General features: G+C 36.9%; 2 protein-coding genes across 3 annotated transcripts; both read left to right on the forward strand.

The window, feature by feature from the left end:
* The first annotated feature begins 1420 nt into the window (after positions 1 to 1420).
* Positions 1421 to 3657, forward strand: LOC111639813. Its single transcript, XM_023385764.1, has 2 exons — positions 1421 to 1453; positions 2238 to 3657. Exon 2 carries the CDS (start codon positions 2269 to 2271, stop codon positions 3655 to 3657), a length of 1389 nt encoding a protein of 462 aa, XP_023241532.1. The 5' UTR covers positions 1421 to 1453; positions 2238 to 2268.
* A 4283-nt stretch (positions 3658 to 7940) lies between these two features.
* LOC111639814 (60S acidic ribosomal protein P1-like) lies at positions 7941 to 15749 on the forward strand. 2 transcript variants are annotated; one of them, XM_023385766.1, is made up of 5 exons: positions 7941 to 8148; positions 10815 to 10875; positions 14928 to 15062; positions 15534 to 15587; positions 15678 to 15749. In XM_023385766.1, exons 1-5 carry the CDS (start codon positions 8077 to 8079, stop codon positions 15689 to 15691), a joined length of 336 nt encoding a protein of 111 aa, XP_023241534.1. In that variant the 5' UTR covers positions 7941 to 8076; the 3' UTR covers positions 15692 to 15749. The 2 variants fall into 2 exon arrangements, with proteins under 2 accessions (XP_023241534.1, XP_023241535.1); XM_023385767.1 differs by lacking the exons at positions 7941 to 8148; positions 10815 to 10875 and adding an exon at positions 13186 to 13331.
* The last annotated feature ends 1342 nt before the right edge of the window (positions 15750 to 17091 follow it).

Genomic DNA, 17091 nt, shown 5'->3' on the forward strand with positions numbered 1-17091 from the left:
CGGAGTCGAATGTGAACGGTTCAAAAAATGTCAAAAAATTTCGAGATGATCCATCCGATTATATTGAGACACATCCGGCCACCCATTATGGGCCTGTTCGAACCCATATTGCTAAAAAGTGCCCTCTTGACGGCCGGTTGGCCGAGCGGTCAAGGTGGCAGCCTACCGCTCCGGGGGACCCGGGATCGAATTCGGACGGGTCAAGGAATCCCCAGGAATTTTTCGGGGGGTGGTCCGTTCGGATATGTCGGGCCCCGTTCCTTACCACCCGGTCGCCCCATTGTGAGCCTGGCCGAACCCATAATGGGCCTTCTATAAGAGGTCCTCTTAGTGCCCACCAGTGTTGCCACGCCGATTTGCTTGCCATCGGTAGATTCCTTAAGCAATTTTCGGTATATTCCGGTAGTTTTCGGTAGATCGACTTTTTGTGGCAGAAAGGAGGTTGCACATAAACAATGTTTTTTTCGTCATTTATTTTATTATAAACTATAAAACAATAAAAAACTAACACAGAACACTTAATTAGTAAATTATTATTTTTTTACGTAAGTAGGTACATTTTGTCTTATTTTTCTAACAAAATACAGTATTACATTTTATTTTTCGGAAATTAATAATAATTATTATTATTCAATATCTTCTGTTTGTATGTTTTTTAACATTCTGTTTGTTATTTTTGAAATTAAATTATCTTTTACAGGAAAATCATAACAGTAATTTTTTCCAATTAATTGTTTAGTAAGAAGTAAGCCAGTGATTGTTTCAGAGCTCTGTTTATTTCTTTGTTTCGTGTTTAACAGATTTATTTACGAAAATATTCTTTCTACATTAGCTGAAGAATGGGGCAGACACAAGATATTCTCAACAAAACGAGATAGAGTCTTTGCAATAAAGTCTCTTACAATATATAAGAAATAAAGGTACAAAAAAATGTTTTATTGAGAATTTTTAGATACACTGAAAATAAAAATTTCTTTCTTGAATTATCATTAACTTTTCGGTAGATTTGGTGCTTCAGTCGGTAGATCGGTCCCAAAATCGGTAGATCTACCGAAAATTCGGTAGACGTGGCAACATTGGTCTAACTCGAGACTACCAATTATGTGAGTCATAGTAACACGAGTGAGTTCGATGACGTCAGTTCGAGTACAACACGAAAAACTCGAGACTAAGGGCCCAGTTCGAGTACAACACGAAAAACTCGAGACTAAGGGCCCAGGTGGTGACTACGGGAGAGTTATTATTATTATTATCAACCCATCTCGATTATATATATATAGATGATTATGAAGCAACAATTACTCGTTGGAACAGTGATTCTCAACGTTGGAGGAGAAAGGACTGTAGCCACCATAGCAGGACCTCCGATGCCTATGGCTGATAGTTTTGCGAGTAGGCTCGCCTAGCAAACCGAATCGTATGTCGAATCTCCTTCAAGGTCCAAGGCGATCAGGTATGTCCAGTGACGTCTCGCGTTTGCAATGTTGGTGGATTGTAATTATAGTCTCTTCAACTCCTATGTACTGTAGGAAGCTGAAATGATTAGGATGGAATATATTCTCGGTGTAGATCTGAGTATGGAATCTATTGAGCACAAGTCTCTCAAACGTTTTTGCTACTTGGGACGTTAACGAAATGGGATGGTACAATGAGCACATTGTTTCCCGACGGTTAGATTTGACAATCTGGACCACGGTAGCTATCGTCCAGTCCGGGGGGGCACATCTCAGATTGCCAAATCTCGTTAAAGCAAGCTAAAAAGAGATGGACTCCCTCTGGAGGGAGAATCTTCAGTGCCTGGGCCCGTATTCCATCCGGTCCCAGCATGGCTATTCAGAGATGTCGGATTGCTCGTTGTAAGTCCTGCAGGCAGAATGATTGGTTTGTTGTCCAGTAGTCCTTATAGCGCGACTCTAAGAGAGGCGCAAAGGCCCTGGTGGGGCATGGCCAGCCAAAAAAGCTTGCTAGGGCTTCTGCCTGGAGGGTCGGATCGGTCAGGATATCCAGAGTTTGGAGGATCATGTGGGTGTCGTTTGGACTGACTGGAGTCCGCAGTCGGCGAAATATTTTGTAGAGGGTAGTCTAGAAGGGGGAGGAGCATTATCATCCCACCACTCCTGGCGGGACTGACAAACCATATGGAAGAGTAGGGCACCGAGCTTCTTGTACATGGCCCACCATTGGAGAGACGCCAATTAGCGTGCCTTCCTAAATACCTGCCTTTTCTTCATCCGCAGATGTCGGCAATGCTGAGTCCACCAAGGTGGAATGATGATTGGACCTGCTTGGTGGATGACCATCCGAAGGGTGAATGAGTTAAAGTACCTCGGTGTAATCATCGACCAGACACTATGCTGGACTCCCCACCTAAGGGATGTTCGAGTCAGAACAAACCGAATGATAGCGGCACTATCACGACTAGCTAGGCAGGATTACGGGCTAAGTGGTGAAGCGCTTCGCACTATCTACAAGATGAGTGTGGAGCGCGTTGTCTGCTACGCCTGTGGCGTTTGGTGGAAGGACACCGCCAACGTCAGTCAGAGTAAGACACTACTCACGATCCAGCGTCCCGCTGCTTTGCGGATCACGCGAGCATACAGAACTGTGTCAACGGATGCGGCCCTGGTCTTGGCCGGGCTGCTCCCTTTGCCTCTGGTTGTCAGCCAAGAGGCAGCCTTCTACAGAACAACAGTGGAAGGTAGAGAGGCCATGCATTGTAATCAGAAGTACCCGATCAGACTTAGGCGTCAGACAGACGTACTAAAGGTCCATCCTGCCCTTAGGATTGGACTGGATTGGGAAGTCGGTGAACCGACTGGTATGGGTGTTGAGATATACACCGATGGCTCAAAGGACGGCAGCTTGGTAGGCGCCGCATACTGCGTCTTTTCCGACGGAGTTGAAGTGTACAGCAGAACTGTCAGACTGAACGAGGAGGCGTCCGTGTTCCAGGCGGAACTGGTGGCCCTGGAGGGGGCGTCCCAGTGGATCCTACTACATCCGGGTCCAGAGCCGGTCACGGTTTACTCAGATAGCCAGTCGTCGTTACAGGCTTTAAGCGACGGGTACCATCGTGACCCATTGGTACACGAGATCAGAGGTAGGGTACTGAGGGCGAGGCACGAACGACACGTTGCCCTGCGGTGGGTAAGAGGCCACACCGGTGTCCTGGGCAACGAACGGGCCGATCAGCTGGCAAAGGCGGGAGCCAGTGGCCCATTTGTTACGAGGATGGTAGATCCCTCGACTACATACATAAAAGGTACTCTACTGCAGAGATCGATGATAAGCTGGCGAGAGCGCTGGACTCTAAGTACAGTAGGTAGGTCAACCTACGCCTTCGTGCCTGTAGTTGGCCTCACTCCGATAAGTTGTTGCTCGTTGTCGACTCAAATCTTAACTGGCCACGGGAGGTTCCCCCACTTCAAGTCCAAATTCGGACAAGGAGATGGTAGCTGCCCCTGTGGTAGTCCTCGCGGCGACGCGAGGCATTACGTACTTGACTGTCCCTTAACAAGGGACTTCCGCCTAGGGACAGACCAAGTTGACTGGTCTAAGCCCCCTGAACAAGTACTTCGAACGCTAGCAGCTAGTAAAGGGAACCTTAAGAAACTAAAGGAATTGATAGGAAAAATCATAGATCTTTTTGATCTATAGGTTTGTAAGGCTTATTTGGGCCCCTCCCTTCGGGGTAAGGGCCCCGCTGTCCGTATACCTACTATATGTAGGTATAAGTTTGAGTTATTTGTATATGTGTGAGCTGGAACAGGTTTAGTAGTGTGGACCAAAAGGGCAGTACAGGCTGCACAAACAAAAGTTATGCCAAGTTAGTGAGCTGGGCCGGGGTGCGGACGGGAGCCCGAATGATGCATCATAGGCCCAGCTATGACGTCCCTGTCTACCGCGTCAGGTACCGACCAATCGATGAACAAGGCATAGTCTCTTTAAACCCTGTAGTGCCACTAGGCGGGGCAGGGAAAGAGTTCCTTATGAGATTGGATGACCATATGTGTCTGCTCTGCCGTTCGGTTCTGTGTTATAAATTCATGATAGGTCCGAGGGGTATTTTGTTGACAGGACCAATTGTGCCTGAGTTGGTTCAAGTACTGGCGCCACACTGTAGTGTGAATGTATCTGGGCGAGACTGGTGGGCTAGGAATGCCCGGAGGGAGCACCATCATAAGAATCAGAGCATCTTGAGCGCTCTTGAGTGTGTTGCTCGATGGGCTTCATGTTGCCAACCCCATCAAATCTGCAGTTCAAAATGTGAGATTTATCGCTGAGGTCCTGTTCGGTGGAAAGTGTGTTGGGGCCCCTGAGTTCCAACAGCACCGATCTGCTGTAAGGAGCCATTGGAATAGACTTCGGCCTGCTGTGTTCGGGCAATAACAGTCATTGTCTCAGTATGGATGGTAGGATTCCAGTCTCCGCCTAGGATGCGTGGCTGATGATGGTCACTGATGAATGTGTCCAGTGGGGTCCTCTAAAGGCAATTCGGTGGACTGTAAATGTTGATGGAAATCAGGAGGTTGGTGACATAAATGTGCCCTTCTAAGTATGCCATGTCCGGGCTTGTTGAGTAGGACTCCTTCCGACTTGCTGGCCAGCGATTCGCCACCACTGTAAGTAGACCACCTCCTTGTGTAGTATGGCGATCGAGTCGGAATATTGTGAAACAGGGTAATGTTAAACAGGCGTCTGGAGCCAGCCAAGTTTCCTGTAAAAATACGACATCTGTGGTTCGCCACCATCCTGTTGCCATAAGTAATTCCATGTAATTCCATTTTGGATCTTAATTCTCATATGTTCCATTGAACGACGCGGAGATAACAAGGATCTGAATTGATGTTAGGCATGTGGAGAGTTTTGTTGGTGGGTGCCGATGTAGCTTTACGACCTCTGCAGAGGTGAGAGGGCGAAGATCTTCGTTTGAAGCTGTTCTTGTGCTCAGGACAGGACGGCAGTCCATGTCGGACGTGAGACTGTCCGTGTGAGAAGTAGTCGGCTCCAATGTCGGCCGAGATCTTGAGCTTCGTTTCTTTATCTTAGGGACCTTCTGGGCAAGACAGACGTTTGGGCGCTAGAGGCACAGGCATGATCACCTCTGAGTCGGACGGGTGGTCAGTTATGCTGGCGGTTAGGATTGGCCTGGCAAATCTGAGGTCCAGGGCCTTGTGCAGTTGGCAGATGTCTGCCCATAGGGCTGCTGTCTCTAGGAGTGAGACACAGTCGGCGAGGGCTATGAGGTCTGTGGAACGACCCATCTTTGCTGGGGTTGGAGCTAGCAATGAGCTAGCCTTCGGTTGCAGGTCCTCTGAGGGAGCCCTGGTCTGGGGAGGTCGGTGCCACCTGAGCATATGTTTATGAAGAGGTTGTACTAAACGTTTTGTCTCTGTAAGAACACCAATGGAGCATACTGAGTTTTAATAGGCGTGCCTCCTACATGTAGGCCGGGAAGTTGGTGGAGTCAGCCTGATCGTCCCCCCACATCAGACACATCCCTATCCTGCGGAAGTGCAGTCTTCCATGGTGTTATCGTCACCACAGTGAAGGCACCGGCAACGGCCGTGACACGATGCCGGCAAGTGGCCAAAGGCGAGGCATCAGGAACATAACCACGAGCAGGGAATAAATCGGTCACGACAGAACCGTTGGAAGTATATTGTTATACAGTCTACTTGTTGAGTTCCGGCCACTGAAAAATAAATGTTTGGGCTCGGGATGACCAGTCTTTTCGGGTGAAGTGGCGGACCTCTATAACTGGGAGGTGCTGAGCCATCAGGTGTTTGGACACTTTGTGCACGGTGATGGATGTGTCCACCCCTTGGAGAAGGTACGCCGTCTGGGCGCAGTCGGTGCTAGCCGGCCACGAATGTTGTGGCGTTCGAGAGAAGCTATGCATACGCGGTCTGGTAGTCCAGGGTTTTTAGGATTAAAAATCTTCCACGTGAGTACCAGATATCCAGTAATCGGTCCGGGGACTGAAAGTGCTGATGAAGAGAGCAGTATAATGCTGCTGGTGGAAGTCAAGGTAGGGGTGATTGCCCCTCAAGGAAGACCGTATAAAGGTGGTGCGAGGGAAGACTCAGTTTACTATGCTGGAGTTTCTCCTCCTCCGAAAGCGGGGAGAACACTCGCATCTCGTCTGGGCGAGGACGCGACGCGGCAGCAGAGGAAGTGTGTCGCCCAGTTCCAGTGGAGTCCGCTTTAAGGGCCACACTCAGGCAAAACAGTAGACTGACGTCCATTAAGTCCGGACGCCGCGAGGCAAAGCTAAGCAAAATAGTCCAACCTCAAAGAAAACTGATGGAACAGGAAAACGCAGACAGCGAAAGGTCATCGACGCAGGCAGAAAAAAGTGGTGGCAAACTCCGTAGAGAACCTAGCACTGAGCAAGATACCGGAAGAAGTCACGCACACACTAGAAACCTCTCGAACAAAACTAAGCTTACTTTCAAATGTATTCCTAATTTCTACTTGCACAAATACAGCAACTGCAACTGCGATTCGTCAAGACTCGATCCCCAAGCTTTCGCGCGGATGATCCAAGACGGCGGTTTTCTTTCCAAATTATTCTGTTTTCAGACCTCTTGAATCCAAAAAACGTTAAAAAAAATTTGTATGTGTTGACTTCTATTTCACTTAACCCAGGTTGTCGTCTTTACTGTCTCGATATAAAATTTAATTAATTAATAGTAATAACAACAAAATCAAAGCTAACGGAAATCTTCGTTTTATATCTGTATAAAGCGTTCAAAATAGAAATAACATGCAGAACTTCTTTCGTTATTCATTTGATTAATTTTACTATTTAATAATTGGTTTTCGGGAAAAAACTCGCTAAAAATTAATGTCCTCATTTTTTTAAAACTTAATTCCAAAAGACAACCTTGTTCCTTCGTAACTCTAGTGGATCAAGAAGTCAATGAGCTCCAAAAAATGTAATTAACTTTTATTTGACTTTTTATTTCACTGTACAGTATTTGTAATTTGCATTGTATTGTATTTGTTCTTGCTTTGTATCGATATAGAAAGGAATCGGCAAATTAAACGTAATTTTGGAGAGGAATCGAAAAGCAAAAGAAAAAAAAATCCAGCTACGAGTTGTTTAACTTTCCTGGGAACATTTAGTGTCACCATCTGTTATCATATTTTTAAAATTTTTATATATTTAACTACTGTATTATAAAATGGCAAACAGATTAATTTTGAGGGTAGGGATCGGTTTTATAAAAAAATTGTTAAGGGCGTCATGTGTATCTCCAGTAGGGTCGGACTCAATGACGATTTTACTCGTTATTAGCATTTATCTTCCCACCGCTAGACCTCTAATCACCAAAATCTAAAAGACTTTAATCATCTATCCCCTAATAAACAAACCTCCATGCAATATTTTTGATAAAAAGCACAGAAGTTATTAAGCTTCAAACAGGGCGAGCAAAACTGTACCTCCCACTTTCACACATACAGAAAACCCGAACTTTTTCGCGTTTCTCGATGTTTCAAGGTGTCCTGAAGTCCAAAACTGTAAAATCTTAAGGGATCATTTTTTGACCAGTCGCCATACTTTCCCTCATATATAACAGCCGGAAAAGTAAGATTAAAAAAAAGAAGAAAATGATTTATAGTTTCATTTTCTTCTTTCTCACTACTGGGATCCAGAATGTGTTTAATGTGCAAATTGTCTTCTGTTTACAATGTAATTTCAATATTATAGAAGTTTGTTATATTTAATCCAAGCAACCTCATATGTTAAGAGATACTTTTGCAATTTCGAAGACATTTGGTATTTCTTTCATAATAATCTATTAAAATTTTTCAGTAATAAAATTATTTATCATCAAATCTATTATAATAATTTGATTATTAAAATATTTCTTCTAATTGAAATGGCGATTTTTGGGCTATTTTTCTGTTAGATTCACTGTATTTTGATCTGGCAACACGAAGTCTGCCATTTTCTGTTCATTCACTCCTGAAAGTGCATAGTTCTCGGAAGAGCTTAGGCCGGTTGGCGACGTGCACTTAATTATTTTATCAAAGTACCGATATAATTTATCACAAGAACTTAACACCATGAGTTCCAACGACGAATTAGCCTGCATCTACAGTTCGTTGATTCTCCAAGATGATGATATTACAATTACTGTAAGTAACATGCATTTGATTAAGCCTAACTGATCCACGTGGACTAGGACTACAAATTGAAACAATGTATTCGATTCGAGTTTCGATCGATTCTTTGAAAAATATGATGCTGTGTTGTTTTATTAGTTATTGGACGTCAGTAAGAAGTTTATCGTTTCTAAACTTTGAAATTTAAGTCGGTTGCGATTGTTCATTGATTCACGGGTCACGTGCTATTTTTATTTTTGCAATCAATTACTGTGATTTTACTCGCCTTTTGGTTGAAATCTAGGACCGAATAACGCGATTGGGACTTTAACAGAGCTGTAGAGCATATCGATAGGAACAAAAAAGTCAAAGGAACCATGCCCGTACGGGCGACTCTTCGCGAGATAAAGGCCCCTCAAAATGACTGTGTGTTTGAGACCTTCAAAAATGGGGTAAAATTTAAAAGTGAAAATTTTCAGAACTAAATCACGAAACCGCGTTTTATACGATTTCTGTTAGAACTTACTAGAGACTGGAGAGAGTTCTCGAAGAACTGGAAACGAAATCATATTCAATAAATATCCTGTATATAACCTAAAACACAAAAGTATAAAATAAAAATTCTGGTTGTTCGAATAATTTTTGGTTATCATTTATGAATAACCGGCATTTTTTTACTTTATTGGAGTAATATTATAAAAGCAGTATAGTATTGCTTTTTCTCTCAATTTATTTTTAAAGACATATGATTGCCATTTGCAAAAAGCAAAATTTAGTGCTGACCCATATAAAAAAATCCAGCAATGAGTCGCTTAACTTTCCCACCACCATTTAAAACTACATGTGTGGCACCATCTGTTGGGATATTATTAAAAACTTTTTATATTTTTAACTATTATAGAATGGCAAAAAGCTTGGCATTTAGAATTTTTATAAAACCCGTTTTATAAAAAATTGTAAATGCTAATAATGAATAAAGTCAGCCCTACTTGGGATACACACGACCCCTTTATCTCCCTGCCCCTTTGTCCCTTAATTACCAAAATTTAATAGCATCGATCCTCCTAATAAACAAATCTCCTTGCAAAATTTCAGAAAATTTCAACAAAAGCATAGGAGTTAAGCTTCAAGCAGGATGAACAAAATCATGCCCCCCACAGTAAAAACCCAAATTTTTGTGCATTTCTCAACATTTCAAGGTACCAAGTCCATAATGAAAAATCTGAGGGAGGGTCATTTTTTGACTGATTGTCATATTTTTCCTCTTAAGTATAACAGAGCCGGGAAAGTAAAAAACAGTGCAAATAAAAATATCATTGGACTACTTACTGATTGCACCATTCAGGCTGCTGTTGCTTAAGCTTGTTTCTGTTATGGAGTATCATATTGGATGGTGAATGAATACTAAACTTGTCATTCAGTCATGTGACAACTGAGATGTCACTTTCCTTAGCCACGTGACATTTCCAATGTTTCCTGTCAACTTGTTGTTGCAGAAGAACTCAATTCTTTTGCCTTGTACAGGACTTTGGAGGCATCACATGCTAGAGGTAGTGATGTCATATTTCCTTTTGTGACTGCTTAGTCAGTGGACCATAGTTTGATAAACATTGAATTAGGTATGTTCTGATAAAACCATAACATTCTACAGTATCACCAAATAAATTATAATCTGAATTTTTAAATAATTTATTTAGGATTATAAGCATTTAAGCTTTTTATTATGTATATGCATATTTGCAAATTTAGATAATTTAATTACAGTATTCTTTTATATAAATAGATAAGTGTTGAATTATTATATAGAAGTACAAGGACTATCTAGAAAGTAACTTCTGTTTCCATGTGCTGCTGGTGAAAGTGAAATCTGTTATAATGTTACTATTTTTGTCTTTGTATTTTGAGTTAATTTTTGCTGGTTTAAGGTATTGGTCTTCATTTACAAAAGTAGTGAAGATACTCTACACTGTTGCCAAACTTTGTGCTTTGAGTCAGTATACATCCAGCTGTGACAGAGTGCAGGCCATGCTTTCCATTGTCTGCCACAACTGCTGTTGAAAATTTGTGCTGTCATTCAGAATTCTGCCAGCCGTGGGGTATACTCAATGATAGGTGTCTGTTAGTCAAAAACTGTAAAGTTGGAATCCATCATTATCAGTGCAAAGTTTATGGCGTGAACATAATGAGTGGGATGGAGTGAGATGGTTGAGCATTATGCTCATAAATGGAGAGAGAGATTTTCATGATGAGCAGAGAAGCAACCGGCCATCTGTGGTACCTGATGTACAGAAGACTGATGAAAACATTGGAATTGTAGAGTCACAATTTTAGAACTTCTAGTGATTTTCTGCAGGCTAGCATCACTGCTTTGACAACAATGGGGAGGAGTTGCAACCAAACAACCAGATGTGGCAGAATTCTATGACAATGCCATAGCATATTACAAGTTTTTGTGTTCCAAGTGTTTAAATTTAGTTTCACTATTTTTTATCATATTTTTAAGATGTATATAATAATCTTTCTTTCACTTTACCGATGTTTTTTAATGATCAAACAGAAGTTACTTTCCAAATATCCTACAGAATTTTTATTTGATAAGAACAAATAGTAATTTATTAATCATTTTCTTAATATTTTTATTTCAAAGATGTGAAAATGTTTTTATTATGAAATATATAAATATTTTTTGTTTTAAACAGGCTGAGAAGATTTGCACTTTGCTGAAAGCAGCTAATGTTGATGTTGAATCATATTGGCCAGGTATTGAAAAAATAACTATTTTATGAATTAACTATTTTGTAGTTATTTTTAATATATTTGTTTGAATTTATTTCTGATAAATATTTAAAGAAAAGGTTAAATCGTGAAGGTAGGCTAATATATACATTCATTTTTTTCCCAAACTGAAGAATAGTATGTCTTAGGTCAGGTTTTAAAGATGAACAAGAATAATGTTATTGTTACTCATATTCACTGGATATTTTGATCATAGACATGCAACTACACAACCTCAGCTCTCATATAAAATACACATGGTATCTGAAATCATCATTTTGATTGCTCAAGTATACTAACTGAAAGTTATTTAACTTTCAGTATGTATACTTGAGTGACTTTATAAATTTCAAGCTGCCAGTTTTTTCACAATGAGCTTAACTATCTCTCATGAATTTCATTTGAAACAACTACAATGTAGATAATATGTACCAAGTATTACTTTATGACAAATGAATTATTAACAGGACTTTACAAATGTAACATTAATTTATATTGTTTTTCAAAAAAGATTTTATTTACTTATTTTAAAAAGATTCATTTCATACAGTATATCAATATAAAACATTGTCTTAAAGAGAAAGTATTAATTCTTAGCACTTCATGCATATATTTATAGTTGTTTGCTTTGAAATATAATGAACCAGAAAACAATTATTTTGGAATATGAAAGTTGTTTTTCATACTCATACTGATGATATAAAATATTCTGTTCTTTCATTTGTTTAGTATAAATAATAGAAATTCATGTCAGACATGGAGAAAATTATTATGGAGAAAATTATTGGTTATGCAGGGGGAAAGTTTATACTTTGTATTTTAGTTTTATGACGACCATCATAGTTAATAATTAAAAGCAACAAATTGATAAATCACATGTTAATAGTAATGATTATTAGATATTATTTTGCAGTAGTAATATTCACTTTCTAAATGGTAAATTTTCATAAAAATAATAATTGATAAAGTGAAAATAGGTTAATGTTATCCTATTTTTACTAGTGCTCAGATTACAACAGCTCTCTGATAGTGTCAATTTCCATTTCTATGATGTCTGACATGAAGTCTACAGTGATTCCTTATTAGTTTTTGAAGTAATATAGTAGTAAGTTTTTCTGTAGTCAAAGAAATTCCATCATTCAGTATATCCTACATGGGGTTTATTATAGGTATTCCATTACTGCTGTTATTTTTCAGTTCATCTGCTGATTTCATTTATCTTCCTATTAAATTAAGTAATATTTCTAGGATATTCTACCTGAGTGAACAAAGATTTTCTGTAAAATGCAAATAATGAAAGATTAAGTAAGTCATTTTAAAAAGATTCAAGGTGTCCAAAACATTTACAAATTTTATCCTTCTGATCATTTTTAATAATTTAAGTTTATTGTGATTCAATCCAATAAACTATGAAAACATTTCATTATAGTTTTTGAATTGTTAAATAAGATTAAACAGAGATTATTCATTTTTAGAAGTTAATTTAACTGTTGTTATTGTTAGTAGAAATATTGACTTCTTTCCATGTGCTGCTGGTGAAAGTGAAATCTGTTATAATGTTACTATTTTTGTCTTTGTATTTTGAGTTAATTTTTGCTGGTTTAAGGTATTGGTCTTCATTTACAAAAGTAGTGAAGATACTCTACACTGTTGCCAAACTTTGTGCTTTGAGTCAGTATACATCCAGCTGTGACAGAGTGCAGGCCATGCTTTCCATTGTCTGCCACAACTGCTGTTGAAAATTTGTGCTGTCATTCAGAATTCTGCCAGCCGTGGGGTATACTCAATGATAGGTGTCTGTTAGTCAAAAACTGTAAAGTTGGAATCCATCATTATCAGTGCAAAGTTTATGGCGTGAACATAATGAGTGGGATGGAGTGAGATGGTTGAGCATTATGCTCATAAATGGAGAGAGAGATTTTCATGATGAGCAGAGAAGCAACCGGCCATCTGTGGTACCTGATGTACAGAAGACTGATGAAAACATTGGAATTGTAGAGTCACAATTTTAGAACTTCTAGTGATTTTCTGCAGGCTAGCATCACTGCTTTGACAACAATGGGGAGGAGTTGCAACCAAACAACCAGATGTGGCAGAATTCTATGACAATGCCATAGCATATTACAAGTTTTTGTGTTCCAAGTGTTTAAATTTAGTTTCACTATTTTTTATCATATTTTTAAGATGTATATAATAATCTTTCTTTCACTTTACCGATGTTTTTTAATGATCAAACAGAAGTTACTTTCCAAATATCCTACAGAATTTTTATTTGATAAGAACAAATAGTAATTTATTAATCATTTTCTTAATATTTTTATTTCAAAGATGTGAAAATGTTTTTATTATGAAATATATAAATATTTTTTGTTTTAAACAGGCTGAGAAGATTTGCACTTTGCTGAAAGCAGCTAATGTTGATGTTGAATCATATTGGCCAGGTATTGAAAAAATAACTATTTTATGAATTAACTATTTTGTAGTTATTTTTAATATATTTGTTTGAATTTATTTCTGATAAATATTTAAAGAAAAGGTTAAATCGTGAAGGTAGGCTAATATATACATTCATTTTTTTCCCAAACTGAAGAATAGTATGTCTTAGGTCAGGTTTTAAAGATGAACAAGAATAATGTTATTGTTACTCATATTCACTGGATATTTTGATCATAGACATGCAACTACACAACCTCAGCTCTCATATAAAATACACATGGTATCTGAAATCATCATTTTGATTGCTCAAGTATACTAACTGAAAGTTATTTAACTTTCAGTATGTATACTTGAGTGACTTTATAAATTTCAAGCTGCCAGTTTTTTCACAATGAGCTTAACTATCTCTCATGAATTTCATTTGAAACAACTACAATGTAGATAATATGTACCAAGTATTACTTTATGACAAATGAATTATTAACAGGACTTTACAAATGTAACATTAATTTATATTGTTTTTCAAAAAAGATTTTATTTACTTATTTTAAAAAGATTCATTTCATACAGTATATCAATATAAAACATTGTCTTAAAGAGAAAGTATTAATTCTTAGCACTTCATGCATATATTTATAGTTGTTTGCTTTGAAATATAATGAACCAGAAAACAATTATTTTGGAATATGAAAGTTGTTTTTCATACTCATACTGATGATATAAAATATTCTGTTCTTTCATTTGTGTAGTATAAATAATAGAAATTCATGTCAGACATGGAGAAAATTATTATGGAGAAAATTATTGGTTATGCAGGGGGAAAGTTTATACTTTGTATTTTAGTTTTATGACGACCATCATAGTTAATAATTAAAAGCAACAAATTGATAAATCACATGTTAATAGTAATGATTATTAGATATTATTTTGCAGTAGTAATATTCACTTTCTAAATGGTAAATTTTCATAAAAATAATAATTGATAAAGTGAAAATAGGTTAATGTTATCCTATTTTTACTAGTGCTCAGATTACAACAGCTCTCTGATAGTGTCAATTTCCATTTCTATGATGTCTGACATGAAGTCTACAGTGATTCCTTATTAGTTTTTGAAGTAATATAGTAGTAAGTTTTTCTGTAGTCAAAGAAATTCCATCATTCAGTATATCCTACATGGGGTTTATTATAGGTATTCCATTACTGCTGTTATTTTTCAGTTCATCTGCTGATTTCATTTATCTTCCTATTAAATTAAGTAATATTTCTAGGATATTCTACCTGAGTGAACAAAGATTTTCTGTAAAATGCAAATAATGAAAGATTAAGTAAGTCATTTTAAAAAGATTCAAGGTGTCCAAAACATTTACAAATTTTATCCTTCTGATCATTTTTAATAATTTAAGTTTATTGTGATTCAATCCAATAAACTATGAAAACATTTCATTATAGTTTTTGAATTGTTAAATAAGATTAAACAGAGATTATTCATTTTTAGAAGTTAATTTAACTGTTATTGTTAGTTGTAAACAAAAAAATTTTTGAAATTTTACTTTCAGTAAACTTTTATCATACTTCTACAATTAAAATAATTTTTCATGTAGGCTTATTTGCAAGAGCATTGGACGGAATAAATGTAAAACAATTGATTACTAATGTTGGGGCAGCAGGAAGTGCCCCTGCAGCATCCTCTGCTGCTCCTGGTGCACCTACTGCTGCTAGTGCTGAAGAAAAGGAAGGTAATACATTTTTAATTGCAAATTTTAAAAAATTGTCTTACATTAGATGCAAAAAAACTCAGATAAATTGTATGAAGCAAATTTAAAATTTTCCTTCCCTTTACTAACCTTTAACATGCAGTCTATTTTATTAATGTAATCTAATGTTTTCAATCAAATTAATAATAATAAAGAAATAGATGATATAACTGGCTTCTACTAATGAGAAAGCATTTAAAGTTAAAACGTTCTATGATTGGTTTCATTCATCATAAATCAAAGAAATTGTTTCTTCGTTCCTGACAAAGGTCAATTAATTTGATTGAAAATGTTAGATTACGTTAATAAAATAGTTAGTAGGTTAAAGGTTAGTACTATTTTTTAGTAAGTGCAGTTTGAGAAGAGTTTAAAATTTTCTTTATTTGATAACAATAAAATAACACTTAACCTTTATTTTAAAATAATATTGATATTCAATTATTAAATTTTTAGAACCTAAGAAAGAAGAACCTTCTGATGCTGAAAGTGACGATGACATGGGTTTTGGTAAGACATTATAGCATGTTTGATTTATTAAATAAGTATTTTTTCAGTGAAAATAACTAGTAGTAATTTTTATATTTATTTAATTTTTAGGTCTTTTTGATTGAAGACTATACTCTTGTATTTGATAAAAGGGTCCAATAAAATTATTTAGGAAAAAAATGACTTAACTCATTTTATTTGTAAGAATTCAATATGACATTGGCCTAATTAAAATTTTCTTAAATAGCATGACACACTACTAATTTAAAGATATTCCATGATTTAATTAAGAATTTAAAGAACATCATATATATTCTAATGATTAAGCAGCAGTTTTGATCTGTACTCAATCAAAATCAGAATATTATTGATTCAAATTTTTCAGTTGTAACCATAAAAACTTCCATGTTATTTTCAGATAATTGACACCAAAAACTTCTGTGCAGTTTATTACTTACAGGTAGTATCAGAAACATCTTAGAAGCCAAGCAATCAGTACATATAATGGTCTTTATTTTGTCCTCTGATAGATGCCAGTGACTCAATTTCATATAATTTGTAAAGATTGCTTGAAACAAAAATAAAATTTTAAAAAGTTTCACAAAAAATGTGCCACTTTAGTGGTGGCAGTGCAAGTGTTAAGAAGTTATTACACTTATGCAGATGGGCCTTAATTAAAAATTGTATAGAGAAAAACAATTACCTGCTCATATCAAAGTGGATTCTGAAAGATGAGAAGTACTACAGATAATCCAAATAAACCTGATAATGGGGGGAAAAAGCTTTTGGTTAAAATAGCATTAAATATTAATTGCCAAATAAAAAGATAACTAATACTTTTCATAGTGTGAGATGTGAACCACTCCTGTGATTAATTAAAAATTTAATTGGAAAAAGTAAAATTTTAGACGAAAAAATTCGTTGATTTTGGTGGGAAAATTATATTTTCTAAACCAAAGGAAACTGGTAAAAGTAACTTCCTTCAATGGAAGTTGAAACACCCTTTTGTTTTCCCTTATCTCATAAAAATCTTAATTACCCTGGGAACTGTCAACCCCTCAGTAAAACCCCTTTTTCCTGTTCACGTGGAAAAATACAAATTGATGATTGGTGAAAATTTGTGAGAAAGAGGAAGAATTTAGCATCATTTGAGGAGTATGGCAGAAGACCCAAAAGAGGACAGACGTATTCCATACCATCTGAAGGCCAACGCCCAAAAACCGAATCCTGAAGTCTCCTAAAAGAATTACTAAGTCGGTAATTACATTGAAGAAAATGTTAATGAAGAATTGATAAAGACATTCCTCCAGAACCAAAGATGCAAGAAGACAAAAGACGCATGATATGAGGTAGTATGATTTTTTAACAGAAATTGTGAGCTCTCTCTTTCGAAACTAGCTTTATTCGAATATTCAAAGTTGTATGATTTTGTTTCATTAAATATTTGGTTTTATTTTGTTAAAAAGAATCTCTCTTAAATATCTGGATCAAATATATTTCATCTCTTCCATGATTCAATACGCGT

Source organism: Centruroides sculpturatus, unplaced genomic scaffold (assembly GCF_000671375.1).
Source record: "Centruroides sculpturatus isolate CEXI.00-Female unplaced genomic scaffold, Cexi_2.0 scaffold1096, whole genome shotgun sequence".
Taxonomy (NCBI): Eukaryota; Metazoa; Arthropoda; class Arachnida; order Scorpiones; family Buthidae; genus Centruroides; species Centruroides sculpturatus.

What these genes read in the sequence shown, in the direction of transcription:
- LOC111639813 (XM_023385764.1), top strand. Translation starts at nt 2,269, where the DNA reads ATGATGATTGGACCTGCTTGGTGGATGACCATCCGAAGGGTGAATGAG.
- LOC111639814 (XM_023385766.1), top strand. Translation starts at nt 8,077, where the DNA reads ATGAGTTCCAACGACGAATTAGCCTGCATCTACAGTTCGTTGATTCTC. An exon ending in ATGATGATATTACAATTACT is followed by an intron (nt 8,149 to 10,814) that starts GTAAGTAACATG and finishes TGTTTTAAACAG; the next exon opens with GCTGAGAAGATTTGCACTTT. An exon ending in TGTTGAATCATATTGGCCAG is followed by an intron (nt 10,876 to 14,927) that starts GTATTGAAAAAA and finishes TTTTTCATGTAG; the next exon opens with GCTTATTTGCAAGAGCATTG.